At 54.9% G+C, this 19,185-nt stretch overlaps 2 protein-coding genes across 7 annotated transcripts in view; one reads left to right on the top strand and one right to left on the bottom strand.

Annotated features, from left to right (window-relative positions):
* The window catches only part of CEP104 (centrosomal protein 104), a 42,820-nt gene extending 37,335 nt beyond the window's left edge, over window positions 1-5,485 (bottom strand). For 2 of the 5 annotated variants that reach the window (XM_065935888.1, XM_065935893.1), the window contains exons 1-2: window positions 5,297-5,484; window positions 911-1,036 (exon numbers count right to left, since the gene is read on the bottom strand). In XM_065935888.1, coding sequence (XP_065791960.1) covers window positions 911-1,023 — 113 coding nt within the window. In that variant the 5' untranslated portion in view covers window positions 1,024-1,036; window positions 5,297-5,484. Of the gene's footprint in view, window positions 1-910; window positions 1,037-4,958; window positions 5,096-5,296 lie in introns of those variants that run through there. The other 3 variants (XM_065935892.1, XM_065935891.1, XM_065935889.1) reach the window with 3 other exon arrangements.
* Window positions 5,486-5,579: 94 nt separating this feature from the next.
* On the top strand, window positions 5,580-19,136 carry DFFB (DNA fragmentation factor subunit beta). 2 transcript variants are annotated; one of them, XM_065935894.1, is made up of 7 exons: window positions 5,580-5,896; window positions 7,487-7,613; window positions 10,373-10,561; window positions 11,336-11,415; window positions 12,427-12,597; window positions 13,841-13,941; window positions 17,890-19,136. In XM_065935894.1, the coding sequence occupies exons 1-7, from the start codon at window positions 5,597-5,599 to the stop codon at window positions 18,122-18,124; spliced, it is 1,203 nt and encodes a 400-aa protein (XP_065791966.1). In that variant the 5' UTR covers window positions 5,580-5,596; the 3' UTR covers window positions 18,125-19,136. The 2 variants fall into 2 exon arrangements, with proteins under 2 accessions (XP_065791966.1, XP_065791967.1); XM_065935895.1 differs by lacking the exon at window positions 17,890-19,136 and adding an exon at window positions 16,012-17,871.
* Window positions 19,137-19,185: the final 49 nt, after the last annotated feature.

The raw sequence follows: 19,185 nt of genomic DNA, 5'->3' as shown, positions 1-19,185 counted from the left end.
TCCATGGTCCTTTCACTTGTTCAGCTGGCTACCTTCAGGCCCACGGTCATGGGTCAGAACCATTATACAATTTGGAACTGTAACGTTACTTTAAATTTTGTTTTTCATAATCATTTCTCAAAAACTGCAGAGGGAAAATGCATCTGAATTTTAAATAGGATTTGCATCCAACTTTTCAGCAACATACCTCCTGAGGAAATGTAAGTCACGGGTACATGACTGAGTATAAATGTCATATAGATTCACACGCTCATGACTTAGGAGCAACAGTCAGCCTTCTCCTGGAACCTGGAACACAAGGCATGAGGAGCGAGGACCCTAGAGGTGAGTGGCCTCAGGCGGCCAACACTGACAACACGCGGGAAGCCCGATCAAGCCCTGGGGCAGCTCAATAACCAACTCTGCCCCACCTTTGGGGAAGAAAGAAGGCTTCTCAGGAAAACGTTTCTGAAAAACACTCACTAGTGTTATATCACTCAAGTAACAAGCATTTTTAAAGGTGTACAAATAAACATTCCAGGCGAATCTGAAAGAGACTTTCTGGGTTGAGGTCCTGTGTTACATGCCAGTGGTGAGATGCAAAATCCTTACCAGCCAGCACGGAGAATGCAGGCTGGCCCTCAATCAGAGAACTGGGGGGTCGGGGTGGGGGGGCGGGCAGTTCTCCTTCTACTTTTCTGTATGTGCACACTTAAGTGAATGTGGGTTAAAGTTACAGAGGAAAAGTTTCAACAGATTTTCATTAAAAACAGAAAGGAAAGAGTCCAGCATGTAACTAGATGGGTGAGGCAGCAGCACAACCCCATCCTTGCATGGTCCTGCGTCTGAGTTGTAACAACATTAGCGCTTAGACCAAGAGAGTCCATGAGCCCCTGAAGACCCACCCTCCATGGCCCCTCATCCCACCCACCTCGGTGACCTCCATCCGCTGACGGTTGGTGCGTGGATCATCAGCTCCCGGGCACTGAAGCCGTCTTCGTGTCCAGATGAGCTGACGACGACGAATCCAATCTTGTGGGGCATTCTGCGAGCTGGGCTGTGTACGAGAGCAGGAGAGATGGCTTCAAAATCGAGGGACTCAGTGGCACAGAGTGATACTGTCACAGGTGTCACTTAGGTGTTAGTTCTCGCCTCGCTAACACACAAGTAATTCATAGCCCAGTCAGACTGTCCCATTGCTTTCAAACAGTCTAGTTCCGACTATGTAATTTCTAAGGCGCCTCTGATGCTACTTAAGAGTATCATTCAAGTTACCGAGACTTCTCCCAAATACGCTAACATGTCCAAAGAGCCTGAACAGCATCGCGGGCTGCACTGTGTCCCCAAAGTGCTCTGAAGCCCTCCCTCCCGGGACCACTGACAGGACGTCGAGGAACAGTGTGGAAGTTAGCAAGTTAAGAGGAGGTCACATGGGGGTAGGGAGGGCCCTGCTCCAACACGACTCTGTCCTTATCAGTAAGGAGACAGGGACACATACTGACAGGAGCCAAGTGACAAGGGCCAAACAGCTGCAGCAACACACCTACAAGCCAAGGCCATCAAGATCCCCTGGCCACCTAAGCTGGGAGGGGCCAGGACAGGTTCTGCAGAGGGAGTGTGGCCCTGCTGGACACCAGAGCTAGGAGGGGCCAGGAGGGGTCAGCAGAGGGGGCGTGGCCCTACTGGACACCAGAACTGGGAGGGGCCAGGAGGGGTCAGCAGAGGGGGCGTGGCCCTGCTGGACACCAGAGCTAGGAGGGGCCACGAGGGGTCAGCAGAGGGGGCATGGCTCTACTGGACACCAGAGCTGGGAGGGGCCAGGAGGGGTCAGCAGAGGGGGCGTGGCCCTACTGGACACCAGAGCTAGGAGGGGCCAGGAAGGGTCAGCAGAGGGGGCATGGCCCTGCTGGACACCAGAGCTGGGAGGGGCCAGGAGGGGTCAGCAGAGGGGGCGTGGCCCTACTGGACACCAGAGCTGGGAGGGGCCAGGAAGAGTCAGCAGAGGGGGCATGGCCCTGCTGGACACCAGAGCTGGGAGGGGCCAGGAAGGGTCAGCAGAGGGGGCATGGCCCTGCTGGACACCAGAGCTGGGAGGGGCCAGGAGGGGCTGGCAGAGGGGGCGTGGCCCTGCTGGACACAGAGCTGGGAGGGGCTAGGAGGGGCTAGCAGAGGGGGCATGGCCCTGTACAAGTGCACCTTGATTTTGGACTTCTAGCCTCCAGAATATATTTCTATGGCTTTAATTCATCCAGTTCATGTTACTCTGTTATGGCAAAAACAAGGTCTTTTGCTAAGATATGAATACAAAGTTGTTAAAATTAGTTGTGAGTGAATTGAAGTGGCTCAGTCGTGTCTGACTCTTTGCAACTCCATGGAGAGGAGCCTATCATGCTTCTCCGTCCATGGGATTTTCCAAGCAACAGTACTGGAGTGGGTTGCCATTTCCTTCTCCAGGGAATCTTCCCGCCCAGGGATCGAACCCGGGTCTCCCGCATTGTAGGCAGACACTTTACCGTCTGAGCCACCAGGGAAGTCCGGGAAACTAATAAACCAGTGTGTCAAAGAGCTATACAAAGATAAGGGGAAAGGGGGCAGTTTAATCAACAGCATAATCATTGCTACATGAAAAAACTGACCAGCAGAGGGAGAGCAGAACCATAGACAGAACCTTCCATGCACAACCATGCTCCTGGAGCCAGGCTGCATAGTCAACGGTGGGGAGATGGGTAAGTATTGCCTGGATGATTTTTCTCTCAGGATGTTTTAGTGTACCTGGCTTGGCTCACAGCTACCTACTATTGTGTTAAGAGTGGCTGTAATGATGTCCAGCTCTGCCCACTCCTTTAAAAACAGCACCTCAACCCTGATTTCCCTCCATGATTCTGCCCTCTCCACACCCTGCACCCCTCAGCCCCCACCTGTGGGGCACATTTCCTGGCTTGGTCAGTTCAAGACTTCCACCTTCTCCTCAGGAACTGACTCAGGGATGGAGTCATGAGAACGGGACCAAGCTGCTCAGTCCCAGGACTCCGCTACGGGGGCTGAGCTGCAGCACAGCGTCAGGGGTAGGGAGTGAGGGTTTGGAGGAGGGTGGCTGCTAGAGCAGGAGGAGCTCTGGACAAGGGGCGGGGCTGACATGGGGAAGCAGTACTGAGAGAGGCAGGGACACCCACGTTGTGAGCATCAGGACTTAAAGCCCAAAGGACTCACAGACTTCCACTGACTCCCCAGTTACTAAGGCTGTTGATGCTCTGCAGAAGGCCAATTTGGATGAAGGGTCAGTATGCAACCAAGAGTCCTCAAAAACAGAGGATAAAGTTTTCTCCAGAAGGTTCTCTGAGATGGGACACAGTATTAACTGAGATTTTCAGGAGGCAGTAACGCATGAGCACACTCCACGTAAGACATGCTTGTTTTAATGTGCTCGGGATGGATCTGGATCCTCCTCTGACTGTTATTGAGACCCTGAAAAGGACTATGTCAACAAATTAATTACTGGCCGGCACTTGCTAAGGTTTCTTGGACTACATGAACAAACACATTAAAAATAGAAAGAGAAACCACTATTAAAGATCCCGGTCATTCGGTATACAAAGCTCACTGAGAGACGTCACAGGATAGCAGAGGAACACCAAACTAACCCAGAAATGGATGAAACGCAGGCACAGAAAACGGACGCGTGTGTGACTTAACCCACAGCAACTGCAGAGCCTGGCCTGTGTTCCAGCTCCCACGCCAGACAGGCACCAGCCTCACCCAGTCTGCAGCTCCTCCCACGCGCTGGGATTCAGGTTCACAGCCAGGGCTGACTTTCCCCTCGGCCTCCATACCTCCCCCAGCCCATCCATTTCTAACCCCACCCCTCTGAGCCAAGTGTCACTGGCCCCACTTTGGAACAATGACTGAATACATCCCCTCTTAGGGATCCCATTGTCTTCTTTAAAAGACAGTAGCCACGCCTCCCGACCTGGAGCACTGCCCTGCCTGAGGGACCCTGCTCAAGCCCAATCTGCCGTTCTAATCCTCTTCAGGTGGTCGACTCTAAAGTCCAGTCAAACTTATTGAAGCTCAGGGTGAGAGCCCTGTGCTGGGGATTCCCCACATCCTTCCAGCATCTTTAAAGGTGCTGTTACTGTCTATCCCACCGTGAACAAAAGAGGTTATCTATTCAATATTCTCACCTGAGTGTGACCATGTACCCTGAAATTCTGCAGGTCTGAAATGTTATTTATTCATCTTGCTATGTGTGTACAGACCGACTTCCTCTCACTGTGTGTCTGCATGCAGATACACGTGTTTACACCCTCATGACAGTTCTGACAGTCCTGATGTAGAGATGATGAAACTGAGGCACAGCGAGGCCTGGCCCAGGGTCATCAGCTATGAAGCCAGGCAGGCTGGGTTTGTCCTAAGGCTGCTCAGGCTCCAGAGTCTCTGATCTTGACCAACACCCTCGGCCATGGCGCTAAGACTCAGAAATGGGGCCCTTTAAAAGGGAATAAAGGATGTGTCCACTATACAATCCGGCTTCAATAAATCCCAAACACAACCCTGGCATCTAGGAGCCAGGTAGGAGAAGTGCCGAGGAACGGCAGAGGCAACGTTATTACCTCGGTTTGGGTATTTGAAAAGGATTCTTTCTCGGCCACCTCCGTCCACCCTGTACTCTAGGATCTCTTCTGCATAATCCTTCAAGTCTTCTGTAAGAGACTTGGGGTGTCACTGAGGACACTAGTATCAGGCACCACAAAATTCACCGTTAACATTTTCGGGAGAACCGGAGCTCTGTCGGGCCCCAGCTGGCCGGGTGCACAGAGGTCTTCTCCCCACAACGAGCGCCGGCTCCATCTCCGGCATCCCTGCGGAGTCAGCTTTTCACTCTGCACCAGGGAAACTGGATAGCTACGTTAAACACTGAAACAATTCAGCAACTTCCGAACGTCTTGCTACAAGGTTTAAGAGACGAAACTTGTACTCACTTTTCTTCTTAGGAAAATGTAAGTAGTACACAGTTAAACGGTTTATGGTAAATAGCACACAGTTAAATGGCTTTTGGTGCAGCAACCTCAAGGTTCGCAAGTGCCCCAGAGAGTCCTCGGAGCAGACGAGGTTCAAGGGCCGGCTCCTTCCCACCTCGCCCCCACGGAGTCGGGGTCGCCAGGCTCGCGCAGCCGCCCAACGCAGGGACCGAGCGCAGGCACCGCGGGCCGCCCGGACGGTGACGCAGCGCGCGAGCCGCGCCCACGGAGGCCCGTGTGGATCCAGCCCCGTCGCTCCGAACCCCGCACGTCGGTCCCGCCCCGGCCCGCTCGGGTACCTGTCAGGACACTCGCACGACTCGGGCTCTCCGCCGGCTCTCGGCAGCGCCGCACCCTCTGCGGAGCTCAGGCAGCGCCTCCACCGCCGCCCCGGGGCAGCCCGCACCCCCGAGCAGCAGCGGCGGTGGCAATCAAGGAGCAGCTCCGGCGGCCAGCGCCCATTGCCCGGGCCGCGGCCGCCGCTCTCATGACAACCAGGCCGGCCCGCCCGGGCCTCCGCGCGTGCGCGACCCCGCCCTGTAGCGCTGCGCCTGCGCACAAGGCCGGGGTGCGCCTCCGCTTTTCTGGCCTTCTGGGTAATGAAGTTTCCGGCGGCGACGCCTGCGTACAAGGCGGGGACGCACCGCCGCCTTCCTGGCCTTCTGGGTAATGTAGTTTCCGAGGGCGGCGCGCGGCCTTGGTTCTTCCGGAACCCGGAGTGGACACCAGTGCGATCCGCCGAGCAGGTGCTGCCCGCGGGACCAGAGTCTCTGAGGATGTCGGCGGTGCTCCGGAAGCCCAAGACGTTCAAGCTGCGGTCCCTGCATAGTGAGAAGAAGTTTGGGGTGGCGGGCAGGAGCTGCGAGGAAGTGCTGCGGAAGGGGTGCCAACACTTGCAGGTGCCCCTGGGGCCGCCGGGTGGGAGCCTCCACTTGCAGGATGGGACCGTGCTGACCCGTCGTCCTGTGGCGTCGGGATTACCCGAGCTCAGGCTGCCCTGAGCCACACAGTAGGCCCCCGAGTCCTAACAGTGGGAGGGGACGCTGTCCACAATCTCTGGGCAGAGAACCTGAGCCTGACCACTGCCGATGGCCACGTGCCCGACCCTGGGCTCTGTCCGGGCTCTTTACATGGCTTTGGTGGAGTTCAGGTGCTCTGCTCTGAATTGGGTGCTTACATCCCCATTTCACAAATGAGGAAATTGGGGCACTGAGGGACTGAGTAATCTGCTGTAGCCACCAAGGAAAGGCCGGTGGTTAAACCCAACCCAGTACTAGGTCCACCCAAAGCCTCTTAGCTGAGCCTCTGATGGTGTGGGCACTGCGGGGAGGGTTGTGTGTGTGATAGGGGGTGGGCTGTGATTGGGGTCCTTCCGGGCTCCTGGGTCCTGGTGCCATGTCTCAGCAGACGGCCTGAGTGAGTGAAGCCTCTACCCCTGCACTCAGGAGCCCACCCGCTTGGGAGATATCTGGGGAGAATAAGAGGCACTGCTTTTGTACTTCCAAACCAGGGATGTGGGAGACATCTGGGTTGCAGAGATCCTCATTTCCTGTGCTGGGGTGAAGTCCCCAATGCCCTGTCTGGCTCAGGGGCCAGTTCAGAGCAGGGGGACTTTGTAGAAAACTAGGATGGCTCTCCTGCCTTCTGACTGCCAGGCTGGGGACAGCTCTGGCCTGAGGTCCAGGGACCTGGTTCTGAGACCCAGGTGCCCATCGGCTCATGGCTCACATGCTCCCTGCCTTGGTTTCCCTGGTATAACATGAAGGGTCAGGCTCCGAGGCCTCTCATGGCCCTTAGGCACTACTGTTCTAGGGCTTTCAGCCATCCTTCCTACCCTTGTTGTTAACTTTCTCCATGGGCCTAGACCAGCGCTGGGTGTGTGTGTACTTGCATGGCATGGGGGGAGGGAAGGAATTAGGTATAAAAACTTATGAAATGGATCAGTGTGGCATGGCAAAGGAGTAAACCTCAGCAGGTTCACAGTCCCGTGAGCTGGTCACACTTTCGTAGACAGAAGAGAGTCCTGTTCAGTAAGTTTCTCCTTAATTAATCAGTGCCAGGGAGAGACTTGAGCCGTAGGTACTGCGTGCTGACACCTCTCAGGCTGTGTGCCTCGTTGATGGGGATGCATTTACAGGCTTAGTGCAAGCAGTCAAGCGTCATTTTTGGAAACAGGCTTGGATTTTAAAGTGCCTTAGGGGAGCTCTGTTTGAAAGGGTCTGAGTGGTGAATCCTGCAAAGCGGTCACCAGTGTATATTCATCTCTGTGACTTTCCAAGTCTTAGAACGACCTATAGTAGGGGCCCTTGATGGACCTGCTCCATACGCGCAGACTGCATCTCTGGCAGGATTCTTTACAACGTGATTCCTTCTTGTTTTCTGTGAGAACTGCAGATGGGAAGACTTCAGCTGGCCACCCAAAGATTGGGCCCCCCTGAGGCCCAGGAAGTGAGCATCCCGCCCCGATCTCACCTCCCTCTTCTCCCCAGCTCCCCGTCCCTGGTTCCCGCCTGTGTCTCTATGAGGATGGCACAGAATTGACTGGAGATTACTTCCGGAGTGCCCCCGACAACTCGGAGCTCGTGCTTCTCACTGCCGGCCAGACCTGGCAGGGCTGTAAGTGTTGGGGATCTGGAGACTGATGGGGAAGTGGGTGTGGTTGTGGAGGTGCAGAGGGTCTGCTAGCGGATGCCAGCCCTGGGAGGGAGGGTCCCTGTGCTCTGGACCCTAAAGGAAAAAGTCCCCAGAGGAAGACTCACATGGCAGAATTGTCCATCCTCTTGGCCAGGAGCACACCTCTCCAGTTGGTTGTTGTATGTGTCTCTTTAGGAAATTCCTTTAGTTTTATTTATGTTCATTTGAGGTGTCCTAATAACTCCTAAGGGCAGAGGGTGGGCTTTGGGGTTCAGGGGCTGCCCAGTTTTACAGGAGAAGCAGAGCCTGAGAGCAAGGTTGTCCTGTTTGCTGGGCTTTGTTGACGAAAATAATCAATAAACAGTTGATAATAAGAATAGGAAAGTTTTATTTGAGCCAAACTGAGGACTGTAGCCCAGAAGACAGTCTCTCAGATCACTCTGAGGATCTGCTCCGGAGAAGCAGGGTTTTCAGCACAGTTTGTGTCTTCAGAACAAAGACTGTTAAGCAAGTCAGGGATGCCTTCCTTTAAGGGTTCAGAAACAGCAGATCAGCATGTGCACGGAGAGTCAGCGTGGCCTTGGTACCGGCAGAGAGTCTTGACCATCGAAGGAGTAACCATCATTGGCGTCCCAGGAACAGGGGCATTTAATCTTTATATACTTACTTTGCTGCATTGCACAGCTTGTGGGATCTTAGTTTCCCAACCAGGAATTAAACCACGGTCCTTGGCAGTGAGAGCTGAGTCCTAACCACAAGATCGTTAGGGGATTCCCCAATCATTTACTTTTAACCTGGACTTTCTTTACTTCTGGTCATTGCACCCTTTTCTTTAATAATTAAGGCAGATGCACACCATATGTATGATCTACCACAGACAGGCTGTTCTAGTTGGCATCAAATTCAAGTTAACTCATGTAGAAGTCCAAACGACTCCCTGTGTCTCGGTCGGTAAACATTTCCTTAATCCATTTTCTAAGGGACGGGCAGGTGACTGACTGTACGCGCAGCGCCTGACCTCTGTCGGGTTGGTGGACACCCATCCATCCTCAGGTTCCTGTTGGCGCTGCCTTAACTGGAGCCAGTGCCCTTGGAGGTGGGTCTTTAGTGATGTCTTTGCTGGGTGACAAGTGCTACTATGGAGCCGTAGGCCCCTGGCCAGGCATGTGCATGTCCCCCAAGAGGGTCGTCTGGCCCCTGCAGAAAGGGGCTTCCGATTCAGGTGCTGTGGGAAGGCAGTGGAACTCTGAGCACTGAGATTATCCCGCCTCCTCTGCTGAAAGGGTGGGGAGAGAGAGAGGCCCAGCAGGAACGTGGATGTGACCTCAGCCCTTGGTTGGGATTCTGCTGTCAGCAGTGAAGGTGACATGTATGGTGTGGTGAGCATCCTTCCTCTGTCGAGCCTTATCCTTCTAGAGAATTAAATCTGAATAATGTTGTTACCAAGAAAAGGAAGGAAACCGCCCCCCCCCCCCCCCCCCCCCCCCGCTTCCCGCCCCGCCCCTGGCCACGCTGCTTTCCAGAGCTATGGTCCTGGCTTATTTCCGCAGCAAGGACAGGAGCAGGCGCCTGTGGCCTCATCAGCCCTTGACCTTGTCACTGTTTCTGCTTTAGCCACTCCGGCAGGCGTGTGGTGGTGTCTGAATTCACATGTCCCTCCCAGCTGATGATGTTGGCCATCTTCTCCTGGGGCGATTTACCATCTGTAAACCTTCTCGCCAAGTATCTTTTGTCCGCTGTGTAGTTGGGTATTTTTCCTGCTTGAGTCTTGCGGGTTCCCCTGGTCCATTCTGGACATGAGCCTTTGTCAGATGTGTGGTTGGCAGATAGTTTCTCTGCAGCTCATCTTTTTGTTTTCTTAACCAGGTCCTTTACATGGAGTAGAAGTTTTTACTTTTGATGTAAAGTACCTTTTTATCTTTCTTTGTTCTTATTTTAGTCGCTAAGGCGTGTCCAGCTCTTGGTGACCCCATGGACTATATAGCCCACCAGGCTCCTCGGTCCATGGACTTTCCAGTCAAGAATACTGGAGTGTGTTGCCATTTCCTTCTTCAGGGGATCTTCCCAACCCAGGGATTGAACCTGCATCTCCTGTATTGCAGGTTGATTTTTTATCACTGAACCATCAGGGAAGCCCCTTTATATTTCTGTAAGTATACTTTTGCAGTTCAATCTGAGACTTCTTTGACAAGCTCTAGGTCTTGAAGATTTTTTCTGTCTTTCTGCACCAGTTGCTGTTATCACATGGCTTTTCTTGCTTAGCCTGTGGAGGGTGGATCACACTGATGTTTGAACTCCTAGCAGCCCCAAGTCCCTGAAATGACCCAAGCGGCTGTGGGGCTTGTTCCTTGTGTGTCTGGATTTCTGCTAATAGGATGAAGATCTTAGTTTCTCACGCTTTCCTGGAGGGCTTGCTGCTTTCGGGTGCGTGTGGAAAGCTGGGGAGTCTGCCGGATAGTGAAGGGATGAGCTGGAGCCTGAGGTCTCGAGTGAGGGCCCAAGACCAGGTGGTTTCACTTGGAGGAGGGGAGGCCGAGTGGGAAGGGCAGCAACTCTCTTTGGTGTGTTTCATTTCCCGTGCCCTCCCCATCTGTCCTCCTCACTGCCACCTTAAGTGTGGGGGCCAGGCCCCAGGCCTGGAGCACTGGGCTGGTGGCTGTCGGGGCAGGGGAAAGAGGCGGTTTCCCAGAGGGTGTGCTCCAAGGCCTGGTGGCCTCTCTGTTTGTCCCCTTTGGTGGCAGTTGTGAGTGACATCAGCCGCTTCCTGAGCGTGTTCCAGGAGCCGCACGCGGGCGTCATCCAGGCTGCCCGGCAGCTGCTCTCAGACGAGAAGGCCCCACTGCGGCAGAAGCTGCTGGCCGACCTTCTGGGCACCGTCAGCGAGAACATCACGGCCGAAACCAGGGCCGAGGACCCGCCGTGGTTTGAAGGTACCTCATGGATTCTGGCCTGGAGGGAGTGGGCGCGGAGGGCTTCCCTGGGACCGACTCTCTGAGACCCGGGCTCTCCATCAGTCCCCAAATCCAGGGGTTTCCCAAGCACGGGGCCAGGGTCCAGGCAGCCCTGGGGTTGGCCGTTTTATTTTTCAATCGTGGAGAAGTAAAATTCACCATATTCACCATTTTTGGGTACATAGTTCTTTGGGGGTATTGAATATATTCCAATGTTGTGTAGCAGCCCCACCACCTGTTCTCAGAGGTTTTCATCCTCCCAAACTGAGGCTCTGTCCACAGTAGGCATCACTCCCCACCTCTCTCCTGCCCCTGGTCCCCCATCTTCCTGTCGCTGGAATCTGACTCCTCAGGAACCTCATTCATATGAGTAAGCTCATGCATCTTCCTTCTTTACTCAGCATAACCTCTTTGTGGTTCATCGTGTGGAAGCAGGTGTCAGGATTCCCTTCCACTTTAAGGCTGAATGATATTTCATCTCATGGGTGGACTATATCTTCTTTATCCAGTCACCTGGACCTATCTCACCTTTTGGACTGGCCTTCTGAGCCAGGAGGAGCAGCCCCCTTGGGAAAGGGGCTCCCCGGTGGCATTTGAGGTGCTCTGTGCTGGTGGACTGGAGACGACTTCCTTTGCAGAAGGAGCAGGTCCCCATCAGAATGTTTCGATGGAGCCGAGTCAAGAGCCCTCCTGTCCGCCCTCCCAGGAGATAACAGCCCCAGGCTCCAGGCATCTTGTCTCTCCTTCCGGCAGGCTTGGAGTCCCGGTTTAGGAGCAAGTCTGGCTATTTGAGATACAGCTGCGAGAGCCGGATCCGGAGCTACCTGAGAGAGGTAGGTCCTGGTGTGCTGGGCAGGTTTAGGAAGCTGGTTCTGCCACTGGGACTTGGCTTCCAGGACCGGCGTGGATGTCAGAGGAGTGAGGGCTGGTGTGGATGTGGGTGCAGGTGAACATGAGCCAGCAATGAGTTGCTTGCCCTGGGAGCCCCCTGCCGTTGCTCCTATACTACATGGTCGGATGTCAGCCAGGGGGTGTCATGTTCCATTCTTTACAGGCCACCCGCTACCCCCACACTGTGACCTTGCTCCCGGTTGTGTGTTCTGGACTAGAGTTTATCATTGGTGGTGCAGAACTGCCCACATGTGCTCTGCTGAGAGCACAAAGGAAACCTCAGGACTGGGGTATCTGAGGCCCTGGGGCCTGACCCAGCCCCCCCTCATCCCTGCTCCCACCCCTGCTGACCGTGGTCACCCTTAGGCTCCTTCTGCTGGTGTAGTGCTCTTCCCATGCTGGCTGAGGGGTGTCTCCAGGGCGTCATTCACAGACCCCGCTGAGTGCCAGCCCCATTCTGTGATGACCCGTCTGCTGTCCTGCTGTCATTCCCACTGGGCCGGGTGGTCCCCTTGCCTCTGCCCGGTGCTCAGTGTGGGCCCATGGGTGCGAGTCCTCACCTGCACTCCAGTGGGTAGTGATGTGGTGGTCGCTTTTCACCTTCACCCTTCTTCTCTGGTTTCTTGCTGCAAAACACTGGGTAGCGCTTGGGAGACCGAGCGGCCAGTGTGCCTGGAGCTTGAGCTTCTTTTCTGATTGTGACCAAAGTTCTGTCTCATGGGCCCAGAGGAACTTCCCAGAGACAGTTATGGGTAGGTGTGAGCTCTGACCCCCTGACCTCAGGTCCCTGCTGGGACCCCAGGGGGCAGGATCCAGACCCTCTAACCTCAGGGCCCTGCTGGGACCCCAGGGGCAGGGTCTTTGAGGGCCGTGGCATTCAATGGACTGGGAGCCAGGCAGTGGTGGGCTTTAGGGTGTGTGGCCAGTGCTCTGTGATGCCCCTGCCTCTCCAGGTGACCTCTGGCGCCTCCCTGGTGGGCGCAGAGGCTCGTGAGGAGTACCTGCGGCTCGTGGGCTCCATGCAGCAGAAGCTCCAGGCCGCCCAGTACAACAGCAGCTACTTTGACCGAGGGGCAAAGGCCGGCCGCCGGCTCTGCACCCCTGAAGGCTGGTTCTCCTGCCAGGTGAGCTGCGGGCATCTCCTGGGCCTCCCTGGCCAAGGCCTGGTGAGCTGGGGCAACCCTCGGGTGCCAGCTTGGACAGAGTGAGAGAATGGTCAGCCCCACCAGTGTTTCCCAGACTTTGGTGGCATCGGAACCCCTGGAGGGCTCATGAGGACGGCTGGGCCCCTTCCGGGGCTGTTGTTCAGCAGCTCCATGGGGCCTGAAAACCTGCCTTCCTGACGAGTTCCCACGATGCTCATGCAGGGAGGGGTCAGGACACGACTACTTGTGAGCAGAGACCTTGTCCTGGCCTCAGAGAAGGGAAGCATTTGTTTGGGTGGTCGCTGATGCATGGTCTGTCCTGTGGGAAAGCCCGGAGGAGAGAGCCTGCCCGGATTCAGGGTCATGGCCAGACGTGACATCTCGTCACTGGTACAGCTTGGTGCCCTGGCGGGGTGGTGTCAGCGGCGTTCTGAGCTGTGGGGCAACGCAGAAGCACCGCTTGCTTTGTACAGCTGTTTGCTGGCCAGGTGTGGGTGGATGTGAGCTGCATGTAGCATTTCCAGTGAAAGCCCTTCCCTGCCACTGGCAGTGGGCCAGTCTCCCCCCCATAGCCCCCCGTGCCTCTGTCCCCCCCCAGGCAGCCCCTTCCAAGGGTGATGTCCCAAGCACCCAGACACTGCTCCTTCCCACCTGGCTTCACGTCACTCTCATCTGACCACTTCCTTGTGACCTGAGCCTGGCAGTATGTGTGGCGGGGACAGTGACCAGAACCTCCACCCCAGCCTGGGCAAGCTCTGGGTCAAAGGCCTATGAGCGAGTTGGGTGGTGGGTTTCTTGCAGAGAGGCTGTGAGGGCCCTCAGGGTGCCGACCAGGTCTCTGGGTGGAGTGCAGCTGGGGCTTTAGGAGGAGGTGATGCTTTAGTGCGTCTGCATGGCCCAGCCTGTTCAGGCAACAGGGAAATGCTGGGACGCCGTGGAGGAGGCAGAAAGGGAGCACTGATGGAGCAGCGTGGGGAGGGCTGGGGGCACAGGAGGCACACAGCAGGGATCCTGGCGTTCCTGGCGGCTGATGGGTTAACTGGTCCCCTCTGCAGATGCACTGCATCACTGGGGTCACCAGGGAGCAGGGTGCCATGCCAGGACAGAGTGTCTGCCTCCTGAGCACAGACTGTGTACAGGGCCTGACCCCCGACTGGGGCTCCTCCGACTTGGGGGAGTGGCTCTTTGGCCTTGGGGCCATCACCTCTTCTTTTCTGTCCAGGGTCCTTTTGACGTGGATGACTGTACCTCCAGACACTCCATCAACCCCTACAGTAACCGGGAGAGCCGTGTCCTCTTCAGCACCTGGAACCTGGACCACGTGTAAGTGCGCGGCGTGGCCCGTGTGGGCACAGACTGCAGAGCGCCTGCTGGCCTGGCCCTGCCCGGCCTCCGGGGCTGATGGTTGCCTGGTGTTCCACACACCTAGCTTCTGGATCACAGACCCACAGATGTCCACCGCTCACCTGTGTGGTGGTGTCTTTCAATGCGGTGGCTCAGGTCCCCATCCGTACCAGTGCAACCCTCCATGTCCCCTCGCCCACCCCCAGCTCCCACCGTGGGCCAAGCCAGTGGTCGGCAGCTGAGGGCCCAGCCAGTTTGGCACCTGTGGGATCCCTGCCTGTCCCAGGGCAGGGGGTGGGGGGACTGGGCAGTGATGTGCAGGGCGTTTCCCGCTTTAGCCAGTGTGAGTGCGTCTTGGGTGGCTGGATCGCTTTTATGTGTATATTAGCTCATTCAAAAAAGAAATGGAAAATTTTACTATTTTAACCAAGACGCTTTTCTTGTTGACTCTTGAACAGCATGGGGTTTGAACCATGCAGGTGCACTCACACACAAGGTTTTTCAGTAGGAAATCCTACAGTTCTCCATCCACGTTGGTTGAATCCACTGATATGAAGGAGGCACAGATATGGAGGAACCTGCAGGCAGAGCCCCCCCATAAAGGTATCCTTGGGTTCTTGCCTGTGTGGGGCGCTGGCTCCTAGTGTCCCTGTCTGCCCCCACGAGTCTCAGGGTTGCTCTGCAGGGTAGAGAGTCCTCGGGCCCCAGCACCCCCCACCCTTGGTGTCTGGATCTTCTGCATGCTCCTCGTCTGCTGGGTGGGGAACAGCTTCTCCGATCACAGGTCAATTGCCTGGTTACTAGGAAGGTGGACTGACCGTTTGTTTGTTGGCCATTCGTGTTCTGTGAAGTGGCTGTCGCTGCCTCTGCTCGTTTTCTGTCTGGATTTGGTCTCCTAATTAATTTGTGGGGATTCTTTCTACATCCTGGACACTGGTTCTTTGAGGGTATGTTTTTGCTATTTGGGCTTGTACACTGGACCCGGGGTCACGTCTCCTGAAACACATCGGTTACATTTCTGCTCTTTCTCTAAATGTATGTACATCCACATAGATACACATACTGGCTTTTAATTTAAAATGTGGTTTTGACCAGGAGGCAGCCAGGGTCTGAAAACATCGGCTTCTTTTCCTGAGATATGGCTTCAGGCCCACCCTGACTCTGGTGGGGCTGAAGCCACGAGCCACATGTTTAAATAGTGAAACACAGAGGAGTAACAGACTCTCAATGCAGCATACATCGTCCGCCCTCCTGGACAGTGTCACCGCAGCCCAGGCCGGGTTCCTTGTCCCAGTTGGTGGCCTTTTCAGGGCTCTGGGACATTTCTGCGGTGGCCAGCTTCCAGAGTCTGCCCTCCTTCCCCACCGTCAGGCCCCCTCACACCACGAGGGTGCGCGCACCAGGTTGCTGTCTGTCCCGGGAGTGATGGCTGGGTGGCAGGGCAGGGGTCCAGGTGGGCTTCAGGTGGGCAGGGCTTCTGGGCCCAGAGGCCTGCTCCCTGCAGCAGGGGCATTGGGAGCATGGGGCCAGTCCCACAAGGGCACCCCATCATGGCCCCATGTTGTGACAGGTCTTCCTTCTGGAACCAGCACTTCCCTTCCTCCCTTCAGAGCTGTCCTTGGCCTCTTCTTAAACTTCATTCAGTTGGCTTTTATTTTTCATTCGTTCTTTCTATTTTAGAGGTTTTTTCTTGCTTATCAGTTACTTTGCAGCTCTCTGTCCTCTAACATACACATTTCAGGTCGGTGTCTGCTTTAGCCACTTCCTGTCAGTTGGTAACTGTATTGTTATTTGGGTCTAAGGACTCTGTCATTTCCGTCGCGATTTTATTGATGCTTTGTGAACTGTTTGGTGTTAGTGTTAGCTGCTCAGTCGTGTCTGACTCTTTGCAACCCTGTAGACTGTATGTAGCCCACCAGGCTCCACTAGCCCACCAGGCTCCTCTGCCCGTGGGATTCTCCAGGCCAGAATACTGGAGTGGGTAGCCGTTTCCTCCTCTAGGGGATCTTCCTGACCCAGGGGATTGAACCCGCATCTCCCACATTGCAGGTGAATTCTTTGCCGTCTGAGCCACCAGGTGTAGAGGTAGGCATGTGTCTTCAGTTGCTGCCGGATTCCTGGCTGCCTCTCCTGGTGCCTGTTCACTGCCGCAGTCACTCACGACTCCTCCGAGCCTGCATGGTGTGAGTGTTTGTGGACTCAGATCCACATGGCCTCAGATATGCACGGCTGGATTTAACCTGATTTGCTACTCCCAGCCCGTCCTGTCAACCTTGACGTGTCCTTTGGTCTGAGGGCTGTCCCACTGGCCATGTTATTGCTCTTATTCCCATGGGTTTGAGACGGTCCCATCTGAGCTGGTAGCTGCCAGCTTTGCCCGTGTAGTGAGGCTCAGTCAGAGGCTCTCAGATAACTGCGTGCTGATTCCTTGCTGGCGGCTTCCATACCACCTGCAGCGGTATGTGGTTGGATGTGTGTCTGCGTGAGAGGTGGGCTGAGGGGCCTGGTTTTCCACATGACTGGAGGTTCACAGGGTGCAGATGGCGCGCTGTGCACAGCAGTTGCAATCCTTACCTCGAGCTTCCTTCCCACTCCCACGTTGCATCTACTTGGCCAGCTGCTCCAGCAGACAGGGAGCCAGGGAGGCCTGGTGTGGGCTCACACATGGGTACGTCCTCTTTGAATGCCATCACCACCACTCGAGGAAGCCCAACCCGACCTGCAGGGAGGATGAAAGACCCTGTGGGGAGAAGGGCCAGCCCCCAGCCAGCCCAGCCACAGAGCACAGCCCTGAGAGTGGCCCACCCCCAGAACCACTAAGGGGGGTTGGTAATTCATACAGAGGCTTTTCCTTCCTCCTCCCGAAGACCCAGACTCTTGACAGCTTTTTTGTGCCTCCTCTAATGTCCAGGGTGGGGGTCTCAGCCCTACCTCTCCTGGCTTTTGGGGCCCCTGGGACTCCAGCAGGACTGGAACCCTGGTGGGCTGTGGAGTGCAGTGCAGTCCTGTGGTCCAGCCATGGTTTCTGTGTCTACAGAGGGAGCCACCTTCATTCTTTTATTCCCAGATACTTACTCACTGTTGCTCAGCATTTCTGTGTCGTGGGGACAGGGCCCTCTGTGCCAGTTTGGTGGCCCCCAGCCCCCATCTTTGTGGTTTCTGGTCCTATCTCTTCAGTGTACAAGCTTCTCCACTGGGTCCGTGAGGTCTTTTGAACTGTTATTTATACATGAAATTGGGTCACATAAAGTGATGTCATAGTTGTTTTAAATGGACACACATGTCTGCAGATAAGATTATAGGATGAGGTCTGGAAAGGCAGATGTCAGACCCTTAACAGGGATTGTCTCTGGGAAGTGAGATTAAAGGCTGTAGTTGGAGGTGACTGTAGCTTTGTTTGTAAGGTTCTATTTTAAAAAAATGCTCATATATCATCCTATAATTTTTTAGTGAATTTGCACATAGATAAAGTGTGAGCTAAGGAAGTCAGAATGTTGTTCATGTGATGGGACTATGGTTGACTCTCATTTTTTCCAGTGTACTTCTCAGTATTTTAACTAGGCACCATCTACTTTTTACAACGTGAGATGGCTGGGTGGCTGGCCCAGTGGGCGGGGGCCATGTACAGCGATGGTGCCCCTGTCATTCTGTGAAGGGGTGTCCCCAGCATATGTCGGTGGCTGCCGGGTGAGCCTGTTCCCAGTGCCCACCCGCCTCTGGCTGTGATGGTCCAAGGGCGGCTCCTCTGCAGAGCTTCACCCTCCCCACCTGTCTCTCCTGGAAGCAGCCAAATCTTGTTTGATGGCTCAGCCGAGTAGACACCTTGTCCACCCATCTCTGTGGTTTAGCAGATGAGGCGCTCACTAAACGGGGGCAGGTGGCGGGGGCATTGTGATGACAGATGACGTCCCTAACCTTGCTTTACAGAATAGAAAAGAAGCGTGCGGTTGTACCCGCGCTGGCCGCGGCCGTCCACGACGCGGAGGGGAGAGAGGTGGACTGGGAGTACTTCTACCGCCTGCTCTTCACCTTGGAGAACCTCAAGTTAGTCCACATCGCCTGCCACAAGAAGACCACCCACAAACTCCACTGCGACCCCAGCAGGGTCTACTGCGCCCCAGCGGCACCACGGAGGAAGCGGCCTGCCCGCCAGCGCCCGTGAGGCGGCCTGCAAGTGTGTGCAGCCTTCCAACAGGTGCTACTTCACGCAGCGTGTAGGCTGAACCCGTGCCCCTGCATTGGAAGCAGTCTTCACCGCTGGACCTCCAGGGAAGCCTCAGGGGCTCGGTTTTTTTAGCCACTCCAATATTCTTGGAAAAAACTTGAAAACATTGTCCTACAAACTCTGGTTGCAGCACATTTCTGAAGTTGTTTTCTGACCTCCATGAGCTCAGCTGCCAGAGGACAAGTCTGGGGGCTCCCGGGATGCCTGGGGTCAGGAGCGGCGGCCCTGAGGCTTCACCCGTGTGAGTGCAGTGTCCACCATCAGGTAGATTGCCCCCTTGCCTGGCCACTTGGGCGGGCTTCGGGGAACTTGTGAGTTTAGACTTCAGCTCCATGGGCCTCCGCTCCCCAGGCAATGCAGCGCCCCTTCCTCAGGCCTCTTCTGAATGCTTGAAAGAGCTGTGACTCTTTTGAGGTAAAATACAAGGATATTTATTCACTGCTGTGCTGTTCCCAACAGCAAACAGTGGGAAATCCTCCAAATGTCCGGAGAGCTGATTGTGGCCTGACACTGGACCATGGGAAATTGCTGTTTTTATGGGTCAGAAATGGTCAGATTAATTTCATGATTCAACCTGATGCCTCTACCTAACACAAACGCTGTAGCAGTTTTAGGCGTTTTGTGAGATGTGGGAAGCTGGCTGTTAAGCGTCCAGGCGAGGAAGGTGGCTTGGCCATGTCCAGTGTGACATGCGTGTGTATCACACGCCTGTGCTGGTCATGCAGAGACTGTCACAAAGGGACACACAGCATGTGAACAGCAGGAATCCTGGGGGGTGGAGTGGGTGCTATTGAATCACAAAGGACCAATTTTCTAAACCATGCATTTTATGATACTTGAAGATTTTGAAATGATTTCATAATTTTTAAAAATTTACTTTTTAAAGTCATATTTTGTAATACCTGAATTTTATACTTATTTTATAATCACAAAAGCAATAAAGATTAAAAAAAATAAGACGTCAAAAAAGTTTGCCCTCATTGAGAATGACAAAAATG

This window comes from Muntiacus reevesi, chromosome 5, assembly GCF_963930625.1.
Source record: "Muntiacus reevesi chromosome 5, mMunRee1.1, whole genome shotgun sequence".
NCBI lineage: Eukaryota > Metazoa > Chordata > Mammalia > Artiodactyla > Cervidae > Muntiacus > Muntiacus reevesi.
This window is presented reverse-complemented; position numbering and strand designations above follow the sequence as displayed.